The sequence below is a fragment of the Microtus oregoni genome, unplaced genomic scaffold (assembly GCF_018167655.1).
Source record: "Microtus oregoni isolate MIOR12 unplaced genomic scaffold, Mior012 000049F_ref0000343, whole genome shotgun sequence".
Lineage (NCBI taxonomy): Eukaryota > Metazoa > Chordata > Mammalia > Rodentia > Cricetidae > Microtus > Microtus oregoni.
In genome coordinates, this window is record NW_024543223.1 from 4,502,912 (window position 1) to 4,523,707 (window position 20,796).

The following is a 20,796-nucleotide window of genomic DNA, read 5'->3' on the forward strand; positions in this document are numbered from 1 at the left end:
ACCCTGTCTCGAAAAACCAAATAAATAAATAAATAAATAAATAAATAAATAAATAAATAAATAAGATTGTGGATGATTTTCTCCCCGATAAGTACACACAGCACCTTCTGGTACTGTGAGAACAAATTAGTCAGGTGGACGCTTCCTGGTTAATACCTGCTTAATTTCTCCATGTCCTGTGATTAGAGTGTGTGGTATCTGTTTCTGAGTGTATATAGTTCAGTAATGTTAAGTACATTTACACTGCTATGTAAACAGTCTCTAGAACCTTTTTATCATTCAAAAAGAAAGCACTGACATCAGCAGTTTGATCTCTTTTCTTTCCCATACGTATCAATCACTCTTCTACTTCCTGCCATTTTCAGTTTAACTGCCCACATATATATCCATAAGTGAAATTAATACTTTTGGAACTGGCTTATTTTGTTCAGTGTAATGCTCTTAATGATCATTTATGTTGTAGAATAATTACTTTTCTAATGTTTTAAAATTAATTAACTTTGCATTGCTAGGGATTGAACTCAAGACAAGTATTACGAAATGGGGCTATGTCCTTAGCCCAAGAATGTCCTTTTAAAAGCCTTTTCTTGCTCTGGAGAGGTGGTTCAGTGGTTAAGAGCACTGGCTGTCTTCTAGAGGTCCTGCTTCTACTCTCAGTGTCCATTTGATGGCTCACAACTCCAGTTTCAGGGGATCTGATGCCCTCCTGATTTCTGTTGGCTCTGCATACATGTGAAGTAATAAGGGCGGCGGGGCTGCGTTCCCAGCACCCCGGCCGCCTGCTCGGCTAGCTTATGTCCCAAAATAATTACATAGACACTGTATTCTTTTAAGCACTGCTTGGCCCTTTAGCTCTAGCACTTACAGGCTAATTCTCACATCCCAATCAACCCATCTCTAATAATCTGTGAGAACCGGTCTTACCGGGAAGATTCTAGCCTATGTCCATCCTGGGTCGGAGCTTCATAGTGTGCGTCTGCCTGGGAGCTGGGGCATGGCGTCTCTCTCAGGCGTCTGCTCCCAGGAGGAGAGCAGAACTGTGGAGTCTGAGCTCACTTCCTCTTCCTCCCGGCATTTTGTTCTGTTTACTCCTCCCACCTATCCTCTAACCAATAAAATGGGCCAGGGCAGTTCCTTTATTAGCCAATGACCTTCCTCCATCATACATGGTGCCCATTCATGCAGACAAAACATACATTATATAAAACAAAATCCTTTTTCCTTTTTATGTCTGTCCAGCCATGTCCAGTTCATGGACCTAGGCTGTTTTTCATGCTAGGCTTGTGCAGTACTAAACCCAGGTCTTGTTGCATGCTATATGCATATCCTATCTATCACCCATATCCCTAGTCCCACTGTTCTTATTTTTGGCTAACAAGAGTGATATGGCAGTAGATGTGGGTGTGCAAATTCTTCTTGAGATCTTGTTTTCTGTTCTATTATACATGTTTTGAGTTTTTAAGAACAAATCTAGAAAGCAGACTAAATGCTGGAGGGTGGTACTGGATTAGGACTTTGACTTAATATTTCATATACTCAAAAATTTATAGTAGGCATTATGTCCTTTGTATGATTGATAAACTATGAAAAAACTAATTTTTGTATATTTGGTTTATGCAATATTTAGAAGTCAGAAGTCCCCTTACCACAGATACCTTCAGCTGTTGTGAAAACCTGTAAATGGAATTTGAAGCAGAATTCCTCCCCTAAAAATGTTTTCCAGGAATGTGCCGGGTAAGTGTTCTATGCTCGACCTTGCATATATTAGGGGTATTTGAGTTTGTTGAGAAATAATATTATAAAGCCCAGGTGGGCTTCAAACTCACTTTGTAAGCTAAAGTTAGTATTGAATTTCTGGCTTCTGAAGTTCTAAGATAATAAGCATGTATCATGTGCTAGAACTGGCTTGTGTACGTAGTATCTATTGGTAACTCCAAGATAGAGGATGACAAAAAGTCTTTTTTTTAAATTTTTATTTTATACAAGTTAAGTTTTTTGTTTTGTTTTGTTTTTTCTTAAGACAGAGTTTCCCTGTATAATAGTCCTTCCTGTCCTGGAACTCAGAAATCTGCCAAGAGACTTGAGCCACCACCACCCAGCTTTTGAACATTCCCCCCCCCCTCCCTCCCTCCCTCCCTCCCTCCCTTCCCCCCCCCCCTCTCTTCTTTTCCCTCTCCCTCTCTCTTTGGTTTAGCAAGTTAAGTTCTTATCTGGATAGTTTTGCAATTAAGATGATCCCTTTCAGTAACTTTATGTAGAAATGGTTAAGTGAAGAGTAATGATCACATGTGCATAAAGGTTATATTGAAGCAGGCCATGATGTCAAGCCCCAAGATAACAGGATTTCTATGATAATTTTGGGCCATCATTTCTCCACTTTCCAAAGTGCTTGTGTGTAGCTTGAAAAGAGTCTAAAAATATTTTTTCTAGATCTAAGCATTTCCTGAAAGTATTTTTTCTCTGGATTTTTGAAACAGGACAGAGAAATTCTATTTATTTATTTATTTATTTATTTACTTACTTACTTGCTTATTTATTTATTTATTTATTTTTTGCGGCTAGGAGCATTTATTAAAGTACAGTTTCACACAAATTGAAGACGATAGGGGTATGCGGCTGCGCTAGTTGTCAGCTGTTTTTAGAAGTGGTAATTTTGCCTTTCACATTCGTTTAGAAAATAGAAAAGGGGATGCATTTTAACTCATATGAACATAACATTGTCCCTGTATTAGAGCCAAACAGATTTTTCCTTTATTTAACATTGGCAGAAGAATATTTAACAAAAACTAGCAAGTTAGGTTAAACAATATAATAAATGTATGAATACCTAATACATAAACAGTGACTTCTTGGTATTTATTTCAGGAATGAAAAATTAAATTATTATTATTATTTTCATCTTTTGTTTGTTTGTTTGTCAAGACAAGGTTTCTCTGTGTTACCCTGGCTGTCTTGGCTCATTTTATAGACTAGGGTGACCTTGAACTCACAGAGATTCACTTGCCTGTCTACCACCACCTGGCTACAAACTTAACACAAGATTTAATTTACCAAGTAACAGTAGATGTTTCACTTTTTAAAATTCCTTCACTATCTGAGGGGATAGTATGTACCATAGCACCTGTCCAAAGATCTGAGGACAACCTGCCAGACTCGGCTCTCTCTTCCTACCCTGTGGATGTTGGGAATTGAACTCATTGTCTGGCTTGGCAGAAAGTGCTCTTGCATTGAGCCATCATAGTGTTCCCACAGTATTTTTTAAAAATCATGGCAGAGCCGGGCAGTGATGGCGCACACCTTTAATCCCAGCACTCGGGAGGCAGAGGCAGGCGGATCTCTGTGAGTTCGAGGCCAGCCTGGTCTACAAGAGCTAGTCCCAGGACAGGAACCAAAAACACTACGGAGAAACCCTATCTCGAAAATCAAAAAAATAAAATAAAAAAATAAAAAATAAATATCATGGCAGGAGTCGGGCAGAAGATACAAAGAAACCCGGTCTTGAAACCACCCACACACCCACACAAAATCAGGGCAGGAAAAGATTTGGAGCTTTTGAACCATTTAGGTCTGTTGGAATGATTTAACCAATACCATTTATTTGTTTTGTTTTTTGAGGCAGGGTTTCTCTGTTGCTTTGGAGCCTGTCCGGGCATTAGCTCTGTAGACCAGGCTGGCCTCTAACTCACAGAGATCCTCCTGCCTCTGTCTCCCAAGTGCTGGGATTAAAAGCAGGTGAATCTTCTATGTGAGTTCAAGACCAGCCTGGTCTACAAAGCTGGTTCCAGGACCCCCTTCCAAAGCTAAAAAAATGCATGAATGAATGAATCAATGAATTTTTTTTAAAAGGCTTTAGGGCTGATTAGTCCTTTCAGCACTGATTCTAGCCAATACAATAAAGGGAAAGGGCAAACAAATTTAGTAGAAAGGACTAAAACTCTTTATTTATAGATAATGTCATCATATATATATATATTCCGAATGATTCCACAAAACTGATTAAACTGGATTGGCACTGTTACAAGATCACCATTCAAAATTGTGTTTTTTATTTATTAAAAGTCATAATAAAATAATAAAATTAATAATAAGAGTTGTTTTCTTTTTTAAAAATTTTTTATACATTTTTTATTGATATTTATTGAGCTTTACATTTTTCACTGCTCCCCTCCCTGCCTTTCTCCTCCCCCAAGGTCCCCATGCTCCCAATTTACTCAGGAGATCTTGTCTTTTTTTAGTTTCTACTTCCCATGTAGATTAGATCTATGTATTTCTCTCTTAATGTCCTCATTGTTGTCTAAGTTCTCTAGGATTGTGTTTTGTAGGCTGGCTTTCTTTGGTTTATGTTTAAAAACCACCTATGAGTGAGTACATGTGATAATTGTCTTTCTGTGTCTGGGTTACCTCACTCAAAATAATATTTTCTAGCTCCATCCATTTTCCTACAAAATTCAAGCTGTCGTTATTTTTTTCTGCTGTGTAGTACTCCATTGTGTAAATGTACCACATTTTCTTTATCCATTCTTTGGTCGAGGGGCGTTTAGGTTGTCTCCAGATTCTGGCTATAGCAAACAAAGCTGCTATGAACATAGTTGAGCACATGTCCTTGTGGCATGGAAGTTCTTAAGTATGACATTAGACTAAATTCAGCTTCCTTATGAGCATGGGACAAAAGTGATTTCTGAGGAAATCTGTTAATAAGAAGGTGGTGTTTTTGTAGCTGTGTGGATAATCACTTGTCTCACAGAAAGGAAACTAAAGACCTGAGAATGTGGAAAAGCTTATCCTGAGCTCTGAGAATATTTAAGTGACATTTTCATTGTCTTTGAAGATTCCTCTGGTCAGATGTGGTTTATTACTGTACCTCCTGCATGCAGTGGGAACTTCAGTTCCAGGGGACCTAGTACCTTCACCCAGAATAAATGCAGGCAAAACAACAATGCACATAAAAATAAATCAATCTTCAAAAAAGAGACCTTGTCTCCAAAAGAGCAAACAACAACAAAACCCAGCAATACAGAACAAAAATAAAAAAGAAAATATAAGTATTAAAAAAAACTTGTTCTGGATACAATTTAGGGGGAGCTTGGAGGGTGGGAAAGTGCAAGAGCTGCTTGAGTTAGGTATTATCTGACCATTAATCTGTAAAGTATGAGATACGCAGCAGCAATCCATTTTCTTGTTTTTCTTCAGTGGGTTGATTAGATGGTCAGGGATTTGGAAATTTTTGAGCATGATTAGAAAATTGGTGAGAAAGACATTTGGGAAAAGTTTGTGAATCTGTCCAGATGGGTGAAGGACGTGAAGATGCTCATTCCCATGTAAATGCCCATCCAAAGATGACTTGAGCAGAGAAAGGTTCAGTAATTAAGCACATAGGATAACTTATTCTGTGGACAGTGAGCCTCTTTCCCCAGTCAACCCTATCATTGCCCAAAACCAGAATGACCATAGTGGCAGAGATGGAGGTTATGTGTGTGATTGACAACATGAACTTCTACTCACCAAATCTGACAGCTGCTTCTCAGTGCCAGATCTGCTCAAGATATGACACCATTTTCCAGGGCGGCCAGCCAGTGACCTGATGACAGATTGACTATATTGGACACTTCCTTACTAGGGTAGATACTTAATCTGGTTATAGATTTGCCTTTCCTGCACATACTGGTTCTGTAAAAACTACCATCCATGGATTTACAGAATGCCTTATCACCATCATGGTATCCCACATAATATTGTTTCTGACCAAGGAACTCACTTCTAGAAAAGTGAAACAGTGGGCCGACAATCATGAAATCCATTGGTCTTAACCTGTTCCCTACCATCCTGAAGCAACTGGCCAGATAGAAAAATGGAATGACCTTTTGAATACACAATTACAGAGCTAATTAGGAGACAGTAGTCTGGACTGCTGGGGCAGGATTCTTCGGAAGGTGGTGATTGCTTTACATCAACATCCAATATATGATATAGTTTTTCCCATAGCCAGGATCCATGGATCCAGGAATTAAGAGTTAAAGAAGGGTGTTAGTGAGCAGGAAGAATTTGCTTCCTATTCCTATGACCTTAAGTCCTACTAGCCTAGAAATTTTGGTTCCAGAGGGGGAACTGCACCTGCCAGGAGACAGTACAAATATTCCACTGAATTGGAAGCTCATACTTCCCCCTGGTCTTTGGGCTTCTAATGTCCTTAAACAAACAGACTAAGAAAGGAATAACTGCTTTAGGAAGGGTGATTGATCCAGACTACCATGAGGACTCTGGATTGCTTACCATTGGATTGCTTACCATTGGATTGCTTCTCCACAGTGGAGGTAAGAAAGGTTATGTTTGGAATTAAGGAGATCCTTAAGGACATCTCTTGGTGCTACCATATCTTTTGACTAAATTCAGTGGGGAAGTACAGCAACCCAGTCCTGGGAGGATGACGAAGGACACAGACCGTTCAGTAATGGAGGTATGGATCACTCCAGGAAAAGAGCCAAAACCAGCTGAGTTCCTTGCTGAGGGTGAATGAAATACAGAATGGGTAGTAGAGGAAGGTTAAGGCCACATGGTCAGCTTCAAAACAATGATTATAATTGACATGAGTGTTTTTGTTATGTTTTGTTAAGAATTTGTTTGTAACTCTTATGTGAGAATGGAGCATAAAAATGAGGTAGACTCAGAAAAGTAATGCACTAAAGAAATGTAAAGTATATAAGGTTTAGAGACATAAAAAGATAATTTTGAGTTGTTAATACAAGTTATAATAGAAAGTGAATTAGGTACAACACTTTGGACTCACAAAGATAGGATATAGATAATGGAGTATTTTCTCTGAATCTGTTACATACAAATGGATTAGGCATTGTTGATGTACTTATTGCCTGAATATATGTAATTATTGTACTTACTGCATATAGTTTTTCTTATATTAGTTATAGACTTCTTTATTTTAGCCAAAAGTGGGAAATGTAGTGATAATTGTGTTTGTGTTTTAATAACTAAAGTTTGCCTGAAGGACCAGAGTGCCAAGCTAAACCACTAGAAGCTAGGCAGTAGTGGCTCACACCTTTAATTTTAGAACTTGGGGGACAGATGGATCTTTGTTAGTTCTAGACCACTGTGAGCTACACGAAACTGATCCAGTCTAAAAGAGAAACAGCTCACCCCAGCACTTGGGAGTCACACACCTTTAATCCCAGCACCAGGGTGGTAGAGAAAGGAGTGATATGGCTGGGCCGAGAGAGAAATATAAGGCAGGAGGAGACAGGATCTCAGTGTAGTCTCAAGAGCAGTGCAGTCTGAGACAGCCGGTCTGAGGAGCAGTGCAGTCTGAGACAGCCGGTCTGAGGAGCAGTGCAGTCTGAGACAGCCGGTCTGAGGAGCAGTGCAGTCTGAGACAGCCGGTCTGAGGAGCAGTGCAGTCTGAGACAGCCGGTCTGAGGAGCAGTGCAGTCTGAGACAGCCGGTCTGAGGAGCAGTGCAGTCTGAGGACAGGATCATCCCTTTGATCTGAGCATTGGTAGAAGTAAGAACTAGTGACTAGCCACTCTGCTTCTCTGATCCTTCAGCTTCCACCCCCTGATAACTGACTCCGAGTTTTTAGTACTAAGATCTATTAGAATTTGTGCTACAGTCTTGTTTTCTTGGAGTTTTTTCATAAGAACTCAGAATTCCTTTACACTACTTCATTCTCAGACTTTGTTCCAACCGTTAATCATATTTAAGTTTGAGATACTACAAGAATATCCCTCAAAGGGACTTTGCCACCTATATTAAAATCTATAATGTGTTCACAATTGTACATGGGATAGTCATATTAGGCATAATCATGACCTGCTATTGTTTTCATTTGGAAATTATGACATAAGGAAATATGATTGTGTATGAAGTTGTGATGGCTATTCTTGGTTGTCAACTTGTCTACATTACATCTGTAATTAACTAAGTCCCAAGTGGAACACCTGTAAGGGATTCTTTTTTTTTCTTTTTTTAAGATTTATTTACTTATGTTAACAATGTTCTGTACTGTGCACTAGACTTCATTACAGATGGTTGTGAGCTACCATGTGGTTGCTGGGAATTGAACTCAGGTTCCTTGGAAGAGCAGCCAGCGCTCTTAACCACTGTGCTATCTCTCCAGCCTCCAAGGGATTTTTTCTTAATTAAATCATTCGAAACAGGAAGATCGACACTAAATCCAGATTTTATAAGGTGGTAAGATCTGCCTTAAATCTGGGCCACACATTCTGGTGGTAACCTATATAAAGGACACAGAAGAAGGAAGCTCTTGCTCTTTGCCTGCTTGCCCTCACTCTCTCTGGAAAATTTATTTCTTTACATTAGAGCCATTTCTTTGGAATTCCAGTGTATGCTAAAGACCACATCCAGCCTTGTGGATTGAACAACTACTGTATTCTTGATTTTCCGTTGGTAGACCACTATTGTTGAACTAGCTAGACTTTCAGAGAGTAAAGGGATTCCATTTCTTTAAAATATTTTGTATGTTCACTGATGTTACCAGAATCTATGTTCTTCTATAATGGCAGTTTCTGTATACCGAATTGTGCATAAAGCACCGTTCTCAGTGAATGCTTTTTAACTATGATAAATGTATATAACTGGATCAAATCTTTTCTAGAATTGTCTATACCTATTTGAGTGAAAAACCATTTGAAGAATACCAAAACAGTCCATACTTCTGTCGATTTTTACAATGGAAATGGCTAGAAAGGTAGGTTTTAATTTAATTCTGAATGAAAGTAACTTTTTACAGTGCATACTATTTGATATTCAGTTCAGTTTTCTACATGTCAAAATGTTACTGAAAATCTTGAGTTGTATTTATGTTTACTTGGAAATCTTTAGTAGGTGGAATGTTATATAATTCCTTCTGATTCAGTGGACCCTGTTCTCTTTCTTTAAAATGGCAGTTAACTCTCATTGTACATTTAGGAAATGAAACATTTTGGCTTTATAGTATTGCAATGCAGTGGTTGAAACTCTGCAGTCTAAGCCTCTGTTCAGATTCTTGCTAGCTGTGAGGCTTTAGGCAAGTGACTTAACCTCTATGAGCTATAGATCCTTTTATACAGAGACACTCATATACCTATTTTAGTTAGGGTTTCTATTGCTGTGAAGACACTATGACCATGTCAACTCTTATAAAGGAAATCATTAAATTGGGGCTGACTTAAAGTCCAAAGGTTTGGTCTATTATCATCCTGGTGGGAAGCATAGCAACACATAGGCTAACATGATGCTGGAAAGGTAGAGAGTTCTACTTCTACATTCAGATCATCAGGCAGCAGGAAAAGAGTGACACTGGGCCTGTCTTGGCTTCTGAAAACCCAAAGCCCACTCCCAGTGATATACTTCAACAAGGCCACATCTACTACAATAAGGCCATACCTCCCAATAGTGCCACTCCCTATGAGTCTGTGGGGGCCGTTTTAATTCAAACCACCATATCTATGCTGCTTCACTCTTGCTGGGAAATGCATGTACAATGTGTAGACCAGTGTTTGGTGAACCAAAGAAATGCCACAAAAGCATCAGCTGCTATTAGTACTTCGTGATTATTATTTCTAAAATTAATAGTCAACACCCCCCCCCACACACACACACTTTTTGAGATTAGGTTTTATTATGTTGTCTGGTTGGCTTGGAACTTACTATGTAGACCAGGCTGGCCTTAAACAGAGATCTGTTTTCCTCTGCCTTCTGAGTACTGCAAGTAAAGATATGTGCCACCATACCCAGCATACATGCTTATATATGCATGTTACATTTTGAGGTCCTTTACTTAAAGGAAAGTGTGATATGTTTATGTAGTTTTCCTCAGCAGCCTTTTGACAGGTTGTAAAGTATGCCAAAAATTGATCCATGAAGTGTAGACATACATATTTCCTAGAATGGGCTGCTTGTGTATTCATCTTAAATTATAATAACCAATCTGTTGTATATTTTGTGTCAATGATTTTAATAAATTTTAAATGTGCTTGTTTCTCTTAGTAAAAAATTGAGAGTTTTGAGTCCTGATCATAGACATCTTTGTCTCGGGCACTGTTTCAGGCAACATGGGCCAACAGATAGGACTAGCACAAGCTCTAAATAGGCTTTTCTATTTTAAAATAACAGTGCAATGTGAGATCTGAAACTTTTTTTTCAATTGGTTAGGCAGCCAGTAACAAAGAAAACGTTCAGACATTACAGAGTACTAGGAAAAGGCGGGTTTGGAGAGGTAAGTAACCTGTGCCAGTTCCGGCAGTACTTCTGTTAGAAAGGTAGCCAAGTCATCTACACACATGAGCTCAGGTAATGTATCAACTTTATCTGTATACTTATCTTCCTATGGTTCTTTTTGAGAATAGTTTCAGGCAACTTGATATGAAGGTGAATTTTTGAGCTTTTAAAACTATAACAACAACAAAAACCTTATCTTTGTGACTTCACTTTCCATTTTCCATTCTGGCAGAGTTAATGTTTCATGCTTGATATTTAAGTTAAGCAGACTGAAAAACTTGTGAAATTTCTGTTATTCAGGACTAGCTCTAAAATTTATGTTGCATAGAGTGCTGTTTATTTTTGAAGAGATGATGTCTCACCCAAGTTGTCTCTTAACTCCTAGGTTTAATAACTCCTGCTACCTCAGCAAACTGGGACTACAAATACATGCCACTGTAGCTAATCAGAGGACATTGGCAAATATGCTTATTTAACTCATTTGTATTTAGACTTTGTCCTAGTTTGCTTTCTGCTGCCTTGATTAAAACACCATGACCAAAAGGATCTTAGGGAGGAAAAGGTTTGTTTGTCTAACACTTTTAGGGCTCAGACTATCATCAGGGAATGCCACAGCATGAATTCAAAGCAGGAATTTGAAGCAGCACCATGGATGAATGATGTTACTGGCTTCCTTCCTCTAGGTTGTGCTCGGCCAGTTTTCTTATTAAGCCCAGGGCCACCTGCCCAGGGGTGTGACTGCCTATAGTAGCTGCACCCTCTTCTATCAGTTAACTATCAAGAAGGTAACCCACAGACATGCCCCAAGGCAGTCTGGTGGAGGCTATTCCTCAATCGAAATTCCCTATTCCAAATTCTAGGTTGCATCAAGCTGATGGTAAAAACAAACCAGTATAGGTACAGATGTACCTTATACCTGCATTAAAAGGTGCTCAGGGCCTCTTTTGATGCCTTTTGTACCTGTAATTGGGAGTTAGGAAGGTAACACGTTTTAGACTAGCTTGGATTATAGTGAGACCCTGTCTGAAAAAAAAAAAAGTGTTCAGATCTAGGGACATAGAACATGGTATAGCCCTAGCTTCCCATATACAAAACCTTAAGTATGATACTCAACACCTTTAAAAAAGTATTTTAAAATGTGTGAATTCAGAAAATCCTAGGGAAACTTCACATAGATTCCTGAGGAATAGGTTTTAAACATGAGAGCTGTATTGGATAGATATCACCTATAGCAGTTAGAGAGTAGTGCATCTAGGCGTTGGTGTTGGCACATGTCTTTAATCCTAGCACTTGGGAGGCAGAGGCAGGCTGATCTCTGTGAGTTCAAGGCCAGCCTGGTCTACAAAGCAAGTGCTAGGATAGGCTCCAAAGGTACACAGAAAAACCCTGTCTCAAAAAATAAATAAATAAATAAAAATAATAGGGGCTGGAGAGATAGCTCAGAGGTTAAGGGCACTGGCTATTCTTCCAGAGTTCCTGAGTTCAATTCCCAGCAACCACTTGGTGGCTCACAACCATCTGTAATGAGATCTGATGCCTTCTTCTCTCTCGTCAGACAGAACACTGTATATATAAATAAATAAATCTTAAAAAAATAGAAAATAATACACAGTTCTGATGTGATAATTTAAAGAGACATTAATTGTCCCATTAATTATCTGGAGTAGTCATGTTCAGCCTATGAATTTCCAATTCCCCACGAGACAGGCAAGCCATTAGGAACTAGCACTTTCTAAAATCAGAAACAAGTTACATTGCCCAGATGTGATTTACATCATATATGTGTTTAAGTTCTATTTTAAAACAAAAGCAGAATCCACCAGCATTGCTTCATAATTAATTTAATTCAGAGTTGTGCTCAAGTGAGCTCTGTCAGCCATTTCCATGTTGAGATGAAGGAAGTGGGTCAGAACTGCCATCACTGTGTTAGAGGAGTACCCCAATACAGCTGGAGACTTTCATAATTTATGGGGTTGCATTTGGCCAATTCACCCAACACTGTTGTAAGCCCTTCAAGGGGATGGTCTGTAAGGAATCATTCCTCTGTAGAATGTGTCATAGACCAGAGACTTTTCTCTCTTCAGCTCATGCTGTCATTCTCGATCTCCAGGAACAAAGCATTAGATTTTGGCAGGGGGCAGATGAGAAGATGTTGTAGGGTATCATGTTAATAAGAAATGAAATTCTAAGTTATAATCACACATATGATTTAATCTTGATTCAGTAGGATCACATCAGGAAATTTTAATCATTGTGAAAGACTTGTTATAGATTATATTTGGATACATTTTCTTGGATTTTCAAACAAATGATTAGCTGGATGAATTAACCGTGGTAGCTCCTTGCAAACTTTTTGTGTATGTTAGGCTCTATGTCAAGGCCCAGAGGACAATGAGCAGTCTGTTTCTACTCTGAATGTCTGTCAGAGGGAGCCTTACTGAGCCAGTACAGGGACAGTTGCAGTTCCTATCTCAGTGAGCTTGGAGGGCAAAAATAATTTACTTATTTTGCCAACAGTAATTCTCTTGCTTATGCTTTAAGTGTTGTAAAGTCAATCTTCAGCTTCCTGAGGCAAGCACAGTGGAAAGCATTTGGGCTCATGACTGGTTCCAAAGATAGCACAGTGTGATGAGACCAGCATGTACTTCAGAGCTATGCAAGCCCAGGGTCAAGTCCTGCTTCTGCTTGCCATTAGTTGTATGATCTTGGATCACCATCTTGACTTCATCTTTGGCAGGAGGATGATGGTCCCTGCTTTAGCTTTCTGAGGACATGGAGGCATTGTGCCTAGCCATGAACTTTTAATTAAAAAAATTTCAGAATTATTCAAATTTTCTAAAACTTTTGCTTTTCTAAGAATCTAAAGACATATCAAGATATACTTAAATAGACTCAGCATGATCACATACGAAAACAAGTTCCATTGTGTCTTGATAAAGCACACTGTTTTGTTCACTTTACTCACTATTGACAAGAAACAGGAAAATCCAGTGGAAAACTTACAGTTATTAATACCCAAATGGCCTTGGCTCATCACATGCTTTGTCCAGCCTTTACCAGAAAATATTATCACAGAGAAAATAGTTTTCTTCATATACCCTAAAAATGTCAGGTATATATAAGCCTTTTTTTCCCCTTTAAACTAGGTTTGTGCCTGTCAAGTACGAGCTACAGGAAAAATGTATGCCTGCAAAAAACTAGAAAAAAAAAGAATAAAGAAGAGGAAAAGTGAAACTATGGCTCTGAATGAAAAAAGAATCTTAGAAAAATTGCATAGTAGATTTGTAGTAAGTATCTCATTTTAGTCATGGTATCATTTACTTTTTTGTTGCTGTGATAATATGCTTGTCCAGGGCTGGGTGGTGATGATGCACACCTTTGATCCCAGCAGTTGGGAGACAGAGGCAGGGGGATCTCTGTGAGTTCGAGGCCAGCCTGGTCTATAGAGTGAGTTCCAGGACAGTCAGGGCTGTACTGTCTTGAAAAACAAAACAAACCAACAAATAAATTCATGTATAAAGCAAGTTAAGTAAGGAAGGGCTTATTTTGGCTTACAGTTTGAGAAAGAGGTACAGTCTATCGTGGTAGACAAGGCATAGCATCTAGAGTATACAGTGGCTGGTCATACTACATCTGCATTAGGAAACAGAGATGTGAATGCTGGTGTCTGCTTGTTTTCTCCCTTTATTCAGTATCGGACCCCACACCCTGGGATGGTATCTCTACTGTTTTCCATAGGTTTTCCCTCAGCTGAACCTTTCTGGAAACATCCTTCCAGATACTGAGGTTTGTTCCAAGGTGATTCTAAATCCTGTCAAGGTGACAAAACTTAACCATCACAGTCTTCCCTTGTATGTTGTTTGAGTCATAGCATTTTGGTCAGCAGTCCTGCTGGAAACTCTTATTCAAGTCATGGACTCAGGTGCTGTGTTTCTTATGAGTTTCTGTGGAGTTCTGCTGTTCCCTATTGGAAATAATTTCATTTTGTAATGATGTCCCTCTTATTCTAGCATGCAGGTATAGGGCAATGCCAATCCTACTACTGATTTGTGACTTATTGCCAGTTTTATACTGTCCACCATCCCATGCTGTCAGGTCTTCTTCACACTCTGATGATTCCTAATGAGTGCTTTTTCTTCTCCTTGTGACAACCAAGCTCATGTGTTTGCTGCCTCTCATTGATCAGCCCTGACTCATCAGCATGGTGACTTTGAGGTACTTGAAGGTTCTTTTTCTAGTCCTTCTAAAGTGGTCTTCCTCTTCTCTCTGAACTCAGTCTCTTTTCCATTCTTTGATTTTCTTTCTATTTTCTGCACCTGAAGTGTTTGCTATTAGACCTTCAACTACCATGCTCCAATTGTAGGATCTTTCAAATTTTATGCTCACTTTTGCAGATGAGAGCTGAAGATGGGGTAGAGTGGTATGAAACAGGAGTGATCTCAGATTGTAGGATATATGTTGTATAGTGTGGTTTCTCTACTCCTACTTAGATATTCCTTAGAGCGTTTTTTTGAAGTATAAAGACTGGTTAAGACAAAAGATGAGCTAGGTGGTGGTGGTGCATGCCTTTAATCCCAGCACTCAGTCGGTAGAGGCAGGTGGATCTTGGTGAGTTTCAGGCCAGCAGAGCTAGTTCTAGGACATATAGAGCTGTTAGATAGTAGAGAAACACTGTCTCTAAAAAAAATAAAAACAAAACAAAACAAACCGAAAAAAAAGACAGAAGATGAACAATGGTTATAAAATGATTCTTAGTGTTAAAATTTATTTCCTTTAAGTCATTTATTTCTTGGTATCATGGTTATCTGCTTTGTAGAGACAGATGTTCCAAACCAGCTCCTCCTCATAGCCAGCATCTGTATTTAGTAACATGAGTCAATGTGTTTATTATGACAGTTTCACATGAAGTGAAGTGATAGTCTTTAATAAAATACTCATCTTAGAGCTATTTAAACATGTACAACCTTGAAGCATATAAACCTCAAATCTAACTTTATTAGAGGGATATAAGTAGTTATGTCCTATGCACAACATAATTTCGTTTCTATATTTTTAGCTTCTTCCAAAGAACCTAGACATATTTCATTTTTTCTATGATTCTGGTTTTTTCCTGTTTACAGTGACTCATTGGCAGGTTCTGACATACCCTTGAGTCGTGGTCCTTCCACTGCCACCTCATATATACAGAAGCACCCTCTCCTGAGTTCCCACCTCTGTCTGCACTTGCTCCTTACAGTCTGTTCCCCGTGAAGCAATAATCTGTGGAGGAGTTAAATTGGTCTATACTTTCCTACACTAAACTGTCCTGTGGTCATCTTCACTCTGAGACTGAAATTGAACTCTGCTCCAGCCTCTCAGGCACTGAGGCACCAGGCTCCTGTAGCCTCTACCACTCAGCTAACCAAGGTGTGTCCTCTCTCTGGAATATGGCCACTACCTCTTTTGATCTTGAATATTATTGCTTTCTGTTTCTGCGTTGGTCACTCTTGCTTCACTGTCTGGTGTTTACAGGATAAAAAAGCAGAACCCTTTGGTGTCTTTTTTGCCACTGGTTCCTAGATCAAGGCTGGTATGATAAATGGTTCTCAGTATTATTTAATATGCATTAACTGTGTGTGGGATGGATATTCATTCACAGGAGGGGAGAGAGTAAGGGTCTTTGTTTCTTGAAGCATGAATGAGAAATACCATTCAGTTTAACTCTGGTCCGACATATGTCAGCTAATGAGAGTGGACAGTGGTATGCTCTGGATACTTCATCCCAATCTCCTCATTTCCAGCCCTCTCCCTTTACCTGCAACTTTACTCTCCTAACGTTTAATAAAAATGTTGACCATGTTGGATTTATTTATTTTATTATAAATGAAAATCATTATAATTTATTACGTGACTAGAATAAAGGGAAAAACCATATAGTCACTTTAATAGTTGCACAGAAAGCCTTTTATTAATATCCAGGTCCCATTTATGATTAAGAGCTTCTAAGCTAGACTGGAACGATGGCTCAGCCATCTTAAGTTTATAACCTAAGCTAAGCTAGCTTAGCTAGCTTAGCTAGCTCTAAGCAAACTAGTTTTACTTTCTAACACACATCATTTACCATGTGATGCTATTGGAATGCCCACCCTCATGTCTAGGCTCCCATTCTCACTATCTCTACTTAATATTATTTTGGAAATTCTAGCCAGTGCAACAAAATAAAGTAATTAAGGTTAAATTAGGATTAGAATTAGAGCTAGAGAAATAAGTAAAGGAGTAAAAGATTGTGTTTTTGAACAATGTAATTGTATGTGGAGATATTCCTAGACTTTGTAGATAGCCAACCTAGGATTAACTAAATGACTAGAAATGAATCAGCCACAGTTAGGAGGTGTGCTGTGTGCATGTGTCTGTATATCTGTCTGTACATGTTAGGATATAACAAACACACACCTATCTATATATTTTCTTTTTTTCTTTGTCTTTGCATTTTTGAGACAGGAGTTCTCTGTGTAGCCTTAGAGCCTATTCTGGAACTCACTCTGTAGACAAGACTGACCTCTAACTCAAGGAGATCCACATGCCTCTGGCTTCCTAGTGCTGGGATTAAAGGTGTGCACTGCCAGCTCCTGTCTCCTATGTGCACTCAGAGGTCAGAGGAGGATGTCAAGTATCCTACTCTGTTACCCTTCACCTTCTTTTCTTTCTTTTTTTTTTTTTAAAGATTTATTTATTTATTAAGTATTCAGTGGTCTGCCTGCATACGTCCCTGCAGGCCAGAAGAGGACACCAGATCTTATTACAGATGGTTGTGAGCCACCATGTAGTTGCTGGGAATTGAACTCGGGACCTTTGGAAGAGCAGCCAGTGCCCTTAACCTCTGAGCCATCTCTCCAGCCCCCTTCACCTTATTTTCTTGAGACAGAGTCTTTGACTGAACCTGGAATTTGCTGGTTTGTTTATTGTTTGTTTTTTTCCAGCTAGGCTAGCTGGCCAGCAAGCCTCATCAATCCTTCTTTCTCCCCTCTACCCCAGGACTGGGATTTCAGGTATTCATAGCCATGCCCAGCTTTTTTTTTTTTTCTTTTTAAACTGGGGTCAAAACATAGGTCCTCATGTCAACACAGCCAGCACTCTTATCCATTGAACCATCTCCTCAGCCTGTAAATGAAAAGCATATTAATAACATTTATAATAGCACCAAGAGTCATCACAGTCTAGGCAAAAGTCCTACAAAATATGTAGGACTTCTACGCTTAGAACTGTAAGATTCAATTTTAAGAAATTAAAGAATGCCTTAACAGAGAGGGACCATGATCCTAGACTGGGTAATTCAATGTTGTGAAGATGCTGGCTCTTCTCAGTTGATCTAGCGATTAAATGAGTTAAGTATAATCACAACCCAAACCCTAACAGGGGGTGAATTCATGTGTGCATGTGTACATTTGTGTTTGAACTCTCATACAAGACAATAGAACGGTGAAGAAAAACTTATCAGGGTCTGGGAATGTAGCTCTGCGGGAGAGTACCAGCCTGGCAGATGTGAGGCACTAGGTCCAACCAATAGAAAGACAACAAAGAGGAAAAGAAATATTATTTTTGACCAAGTACACCTGTAATTCTAACTAGTCAGAAAACTGAGGCAGGAGGATCACTTGCTCCTAGAAGCTCAATGCCAGCCTGGGCAAATCTCATTTCTTCAAAAAGCAAAACAAAAAGCATAAAGGCACTTCACAAAAATGCTGTGACTGACTAATGAATCAATGAAAAAGTATGGGGAGTATTCACTGCAAATTAAAACCAGAATTACAGTTCAAGGCTAGCCTTGGCTATATAATGCGTCAGAGACCCACCTAGGTTACATAGTGCAACCAGTCTTCCAAAATTAAGGATTTGGGATATGGTTCAGCATCACAAAACAGCAAAATGACACAATCATCAGCCATTATACCCTGACCACCCTGGCTCAGACCAAAAAGATCAGCATCACCAAATGTTGGAGGAGTGTGGAACAAGATCTTGCCAGAACTGCTGAATGCAGGTGCTCCAGAAGTTCTTAGTGTCACACAATCAGACCATAGTGTGAAGAAGTCACTTTCCATGCAGAGTTGCACTGAGCTATTTGCTAAGTAAAGGCCCAGAGACATGGTGTGTGGTGTGTAGTTCTCTGAAGCACATAGTGTTTGGGTGTCCTATTACAAACTTAACAGATAATTCAGATTATTGTTAACAAATTCTATAAGTTAAGACTGAACAAGCATATTTTTTATGTGTGTATCTTTTTTTTTTTATGATGCTGTTGTCTTTAGGTTAGTTTAGCCTACACTTATGAAACCAAGGATGCCTTGTGTTTGGTGCTAACCATTATGAATGGAGGGGATTTGAAGTACCACATTTACAATCTGGGCAATCCTGGCTTTGAGGAGCCCAGAGCTGTGTTCTATGCTGCAGAGCTGTGCTGTGGCTTGGAAGATTTACAGAGGGAAAGAATTGTATACAGGTAAGAATGGTGTGACCTGACAGAGCCTCTGAGTGTTGAAACCTTCCACTGGGAGCTTCCTCTGGCTTATACTGGCTGTCATGGGATGGAAAAGGGAAAACAGGGAGGCCTTGGGTGGCATTCTGAGGGGTTGAGGTTGTCGCTTAAACTGTAAGACACAGCCAGTCAGAAGTATACCTTGGTTTCCTTCTTAGTTTATCTTTACTCTTCTAAGAAATTGTCCTTTTGAGGCAGAACCTTTTTTCTTAAGCTGATCAGATAGCCAGTGCTATTTGTGTAAGCATGAGAAAGCCTATTTATAGAATTCTGAGATATTTGACAACTCATAATATTCATAATATTCCAAGAAAACATGATCAAGTATATTAAAAATGTTTTCCTGCCAGGTGTTGGTGGTACATGCCCTTAATCACAGCACTCTGGAGGCAGAGGCAGGCGGATCTTTGTGAATTCAAGGCCAGCTTGGTCTACAGAGTGAGTTCCAGGATAGCCGAGTCTGCACAGAAAAACCCTTTCTCAGGAGAAAAGGTTTTCTTTTCATCTTAGAATTCATTAAGAAAACCAGATTAAGCTTTGTAGTTAGAATTAGCTTAGTACAATCAGTATATTTAAAATTTGAAAACAGTTTATCTCTCTTAGATACTGGAGTTGTTATAAAATGAATCTCATATTGATCACTCTCCCTGGGGACTTTTATTTTCTCTTCCAGAGATTTACTTGCCAATCAGTCCATAAGAAGAGTTTCTTTCCTTTTAAAAAATGTTTTTGTGTATATGTTTGTGCATGTGTGCATGTTTGCAGAAGCACATTTGTTGAAGGCCAAGGACATCTGTGGGTCTCAGTTTTCACCTTTTCAGTTTGTTTGAAATAGGGGCTTGCTGTGATAGCTGGCCTCTGAGTTTCTGGGGATTCTCTTGTCTCGGCTTCTCATCTCACCAGGATTATAGATGCTACATCACCTGACTTTACATGGGTTCTGAGTACTCAAACTCAATCACTCATGCACAGCAAGTGTATTTATCCACTGAGCCATTTCTCCAACCTTCCTAATGAGAATTCCTAGTCTTGTGCCTTTTTTAAACTATAAAATTCCAGAGGGATCTATGTATCTCTTCCTCTCATCTTCATTCAGTTGGTCATCACTTTATTCTAGATTATCTCCATCAGTCTCTATTTTCCATAGTAAGCAGCTTAGTCCTTGTCTTTTTCTTGTCAGCAAACTGACAGAGACTTGAATAGATTTCCATACTGCCTATGTTGACCCAGTGCATTTTCCAGAAGATTCTGATAAGACATGTTTGAATGTAGATCTGACCCCATTTCATCTTCCTCTAGTATGGGACCCTTGTTCACCAGGTGTTCAGACCCTTAAGTACTTAGCGTCTTACTAACTTCTCCATCCTTGATTCCTGATGGCCCACATCAGTCTCCTCAGCCCTTGTTATGTAAGTGTATTTGTGGTTTCCAGTACATCTAAGAAGTCTTTATAACTCTAGTCTTGGCAATAAGCCCTTCTGTGGATGCCTTCTTCACATCGATAAGATGCTTATTTTTCCCAAGTTATTCCAGTAATGTCCCTGTTGTAGTCACTGTTCTATTGCTGTGAATAGACATAATGCTCAAGGTAATTCTTATAAAGAAAAGCACCTAACTGGGGGCTTGCTTACAGTTTCAGAGGTTTAGTCCATTATCATCATAGTGGGGAGCATGGCGCTCTGTAGACTGGAGCTGGAACAGTAACTGAGAGCTACAGTCTGATCTAGAGACTAGATCTGATGTGGGCTTTTGAAACTGCATAGCCCACCCTCAGTGACATACTTCCTCCAACAAGGCCATAATTCCTAATCCTTCTTTCAAAAAGTTCCACTCTCTGGTGACTAAGCATTCAAATATATGAATCTATCTATAGGGGTAATTCTTGTTCAAACCACCATATCCTCTCCCTAGCAGTATGAGTGCTGTCCCTCCAGCATCCCTATAGTGCTCTGGGGGGCAACTCTCAGTGTAGAGTTGGTCACATCAGACTGAGTTTCTCAAGAGTCCCTGATCTTGTTCATGCTACAATGATTGACCTTCAGTTTTTTTCTATT

General features: G+C 39.2%; 1 protein-coding gene across 5 annotated transcripts in view; it reads left to right on the forward strand.

The window, feature by feature from the left end:
• LOC121436435 (G protein-coupled receptor kinase 4-like) overlaps window positions 1-20,796 on the forward strand; it is a 79,379-nt gene that overhangs the window by 24,221 nt on the left and 34,362 nt on the right. For 3 of the 5 annotated variants that reach the window (XM_041636317.1, XM_041636316.1, XM_041636315.1), the window contains exons 5-9: window positions 1,628-1,734; window positions 8,624-8,716; window positions 10,162-10,225; window positions 13,374-13,514; window positions 18,516-18,706. In XM_041636317.1, coding sequence (XP_041492251.1) covers window positions 1,628-1,734; window positions 8,624-8,716; window positions 10,162-10,225; window positions 13,374-13,514; window positions 18,516-18,706 — 596 coding nt within the window. Of the gene's footprint in view, window positions 1-1,627; window positions 1,735-8,623; window positions 8,717-10,161; window positions 10,226-13,373; window positions 13,515-15,485; window positions 15,634-18,515; window positions 18,707-20,796 lie in introns of those variants that run through there. The other 2 variants (XM_041636318.1, XM_041636320.1) reach the window with 2 other exon arrangements.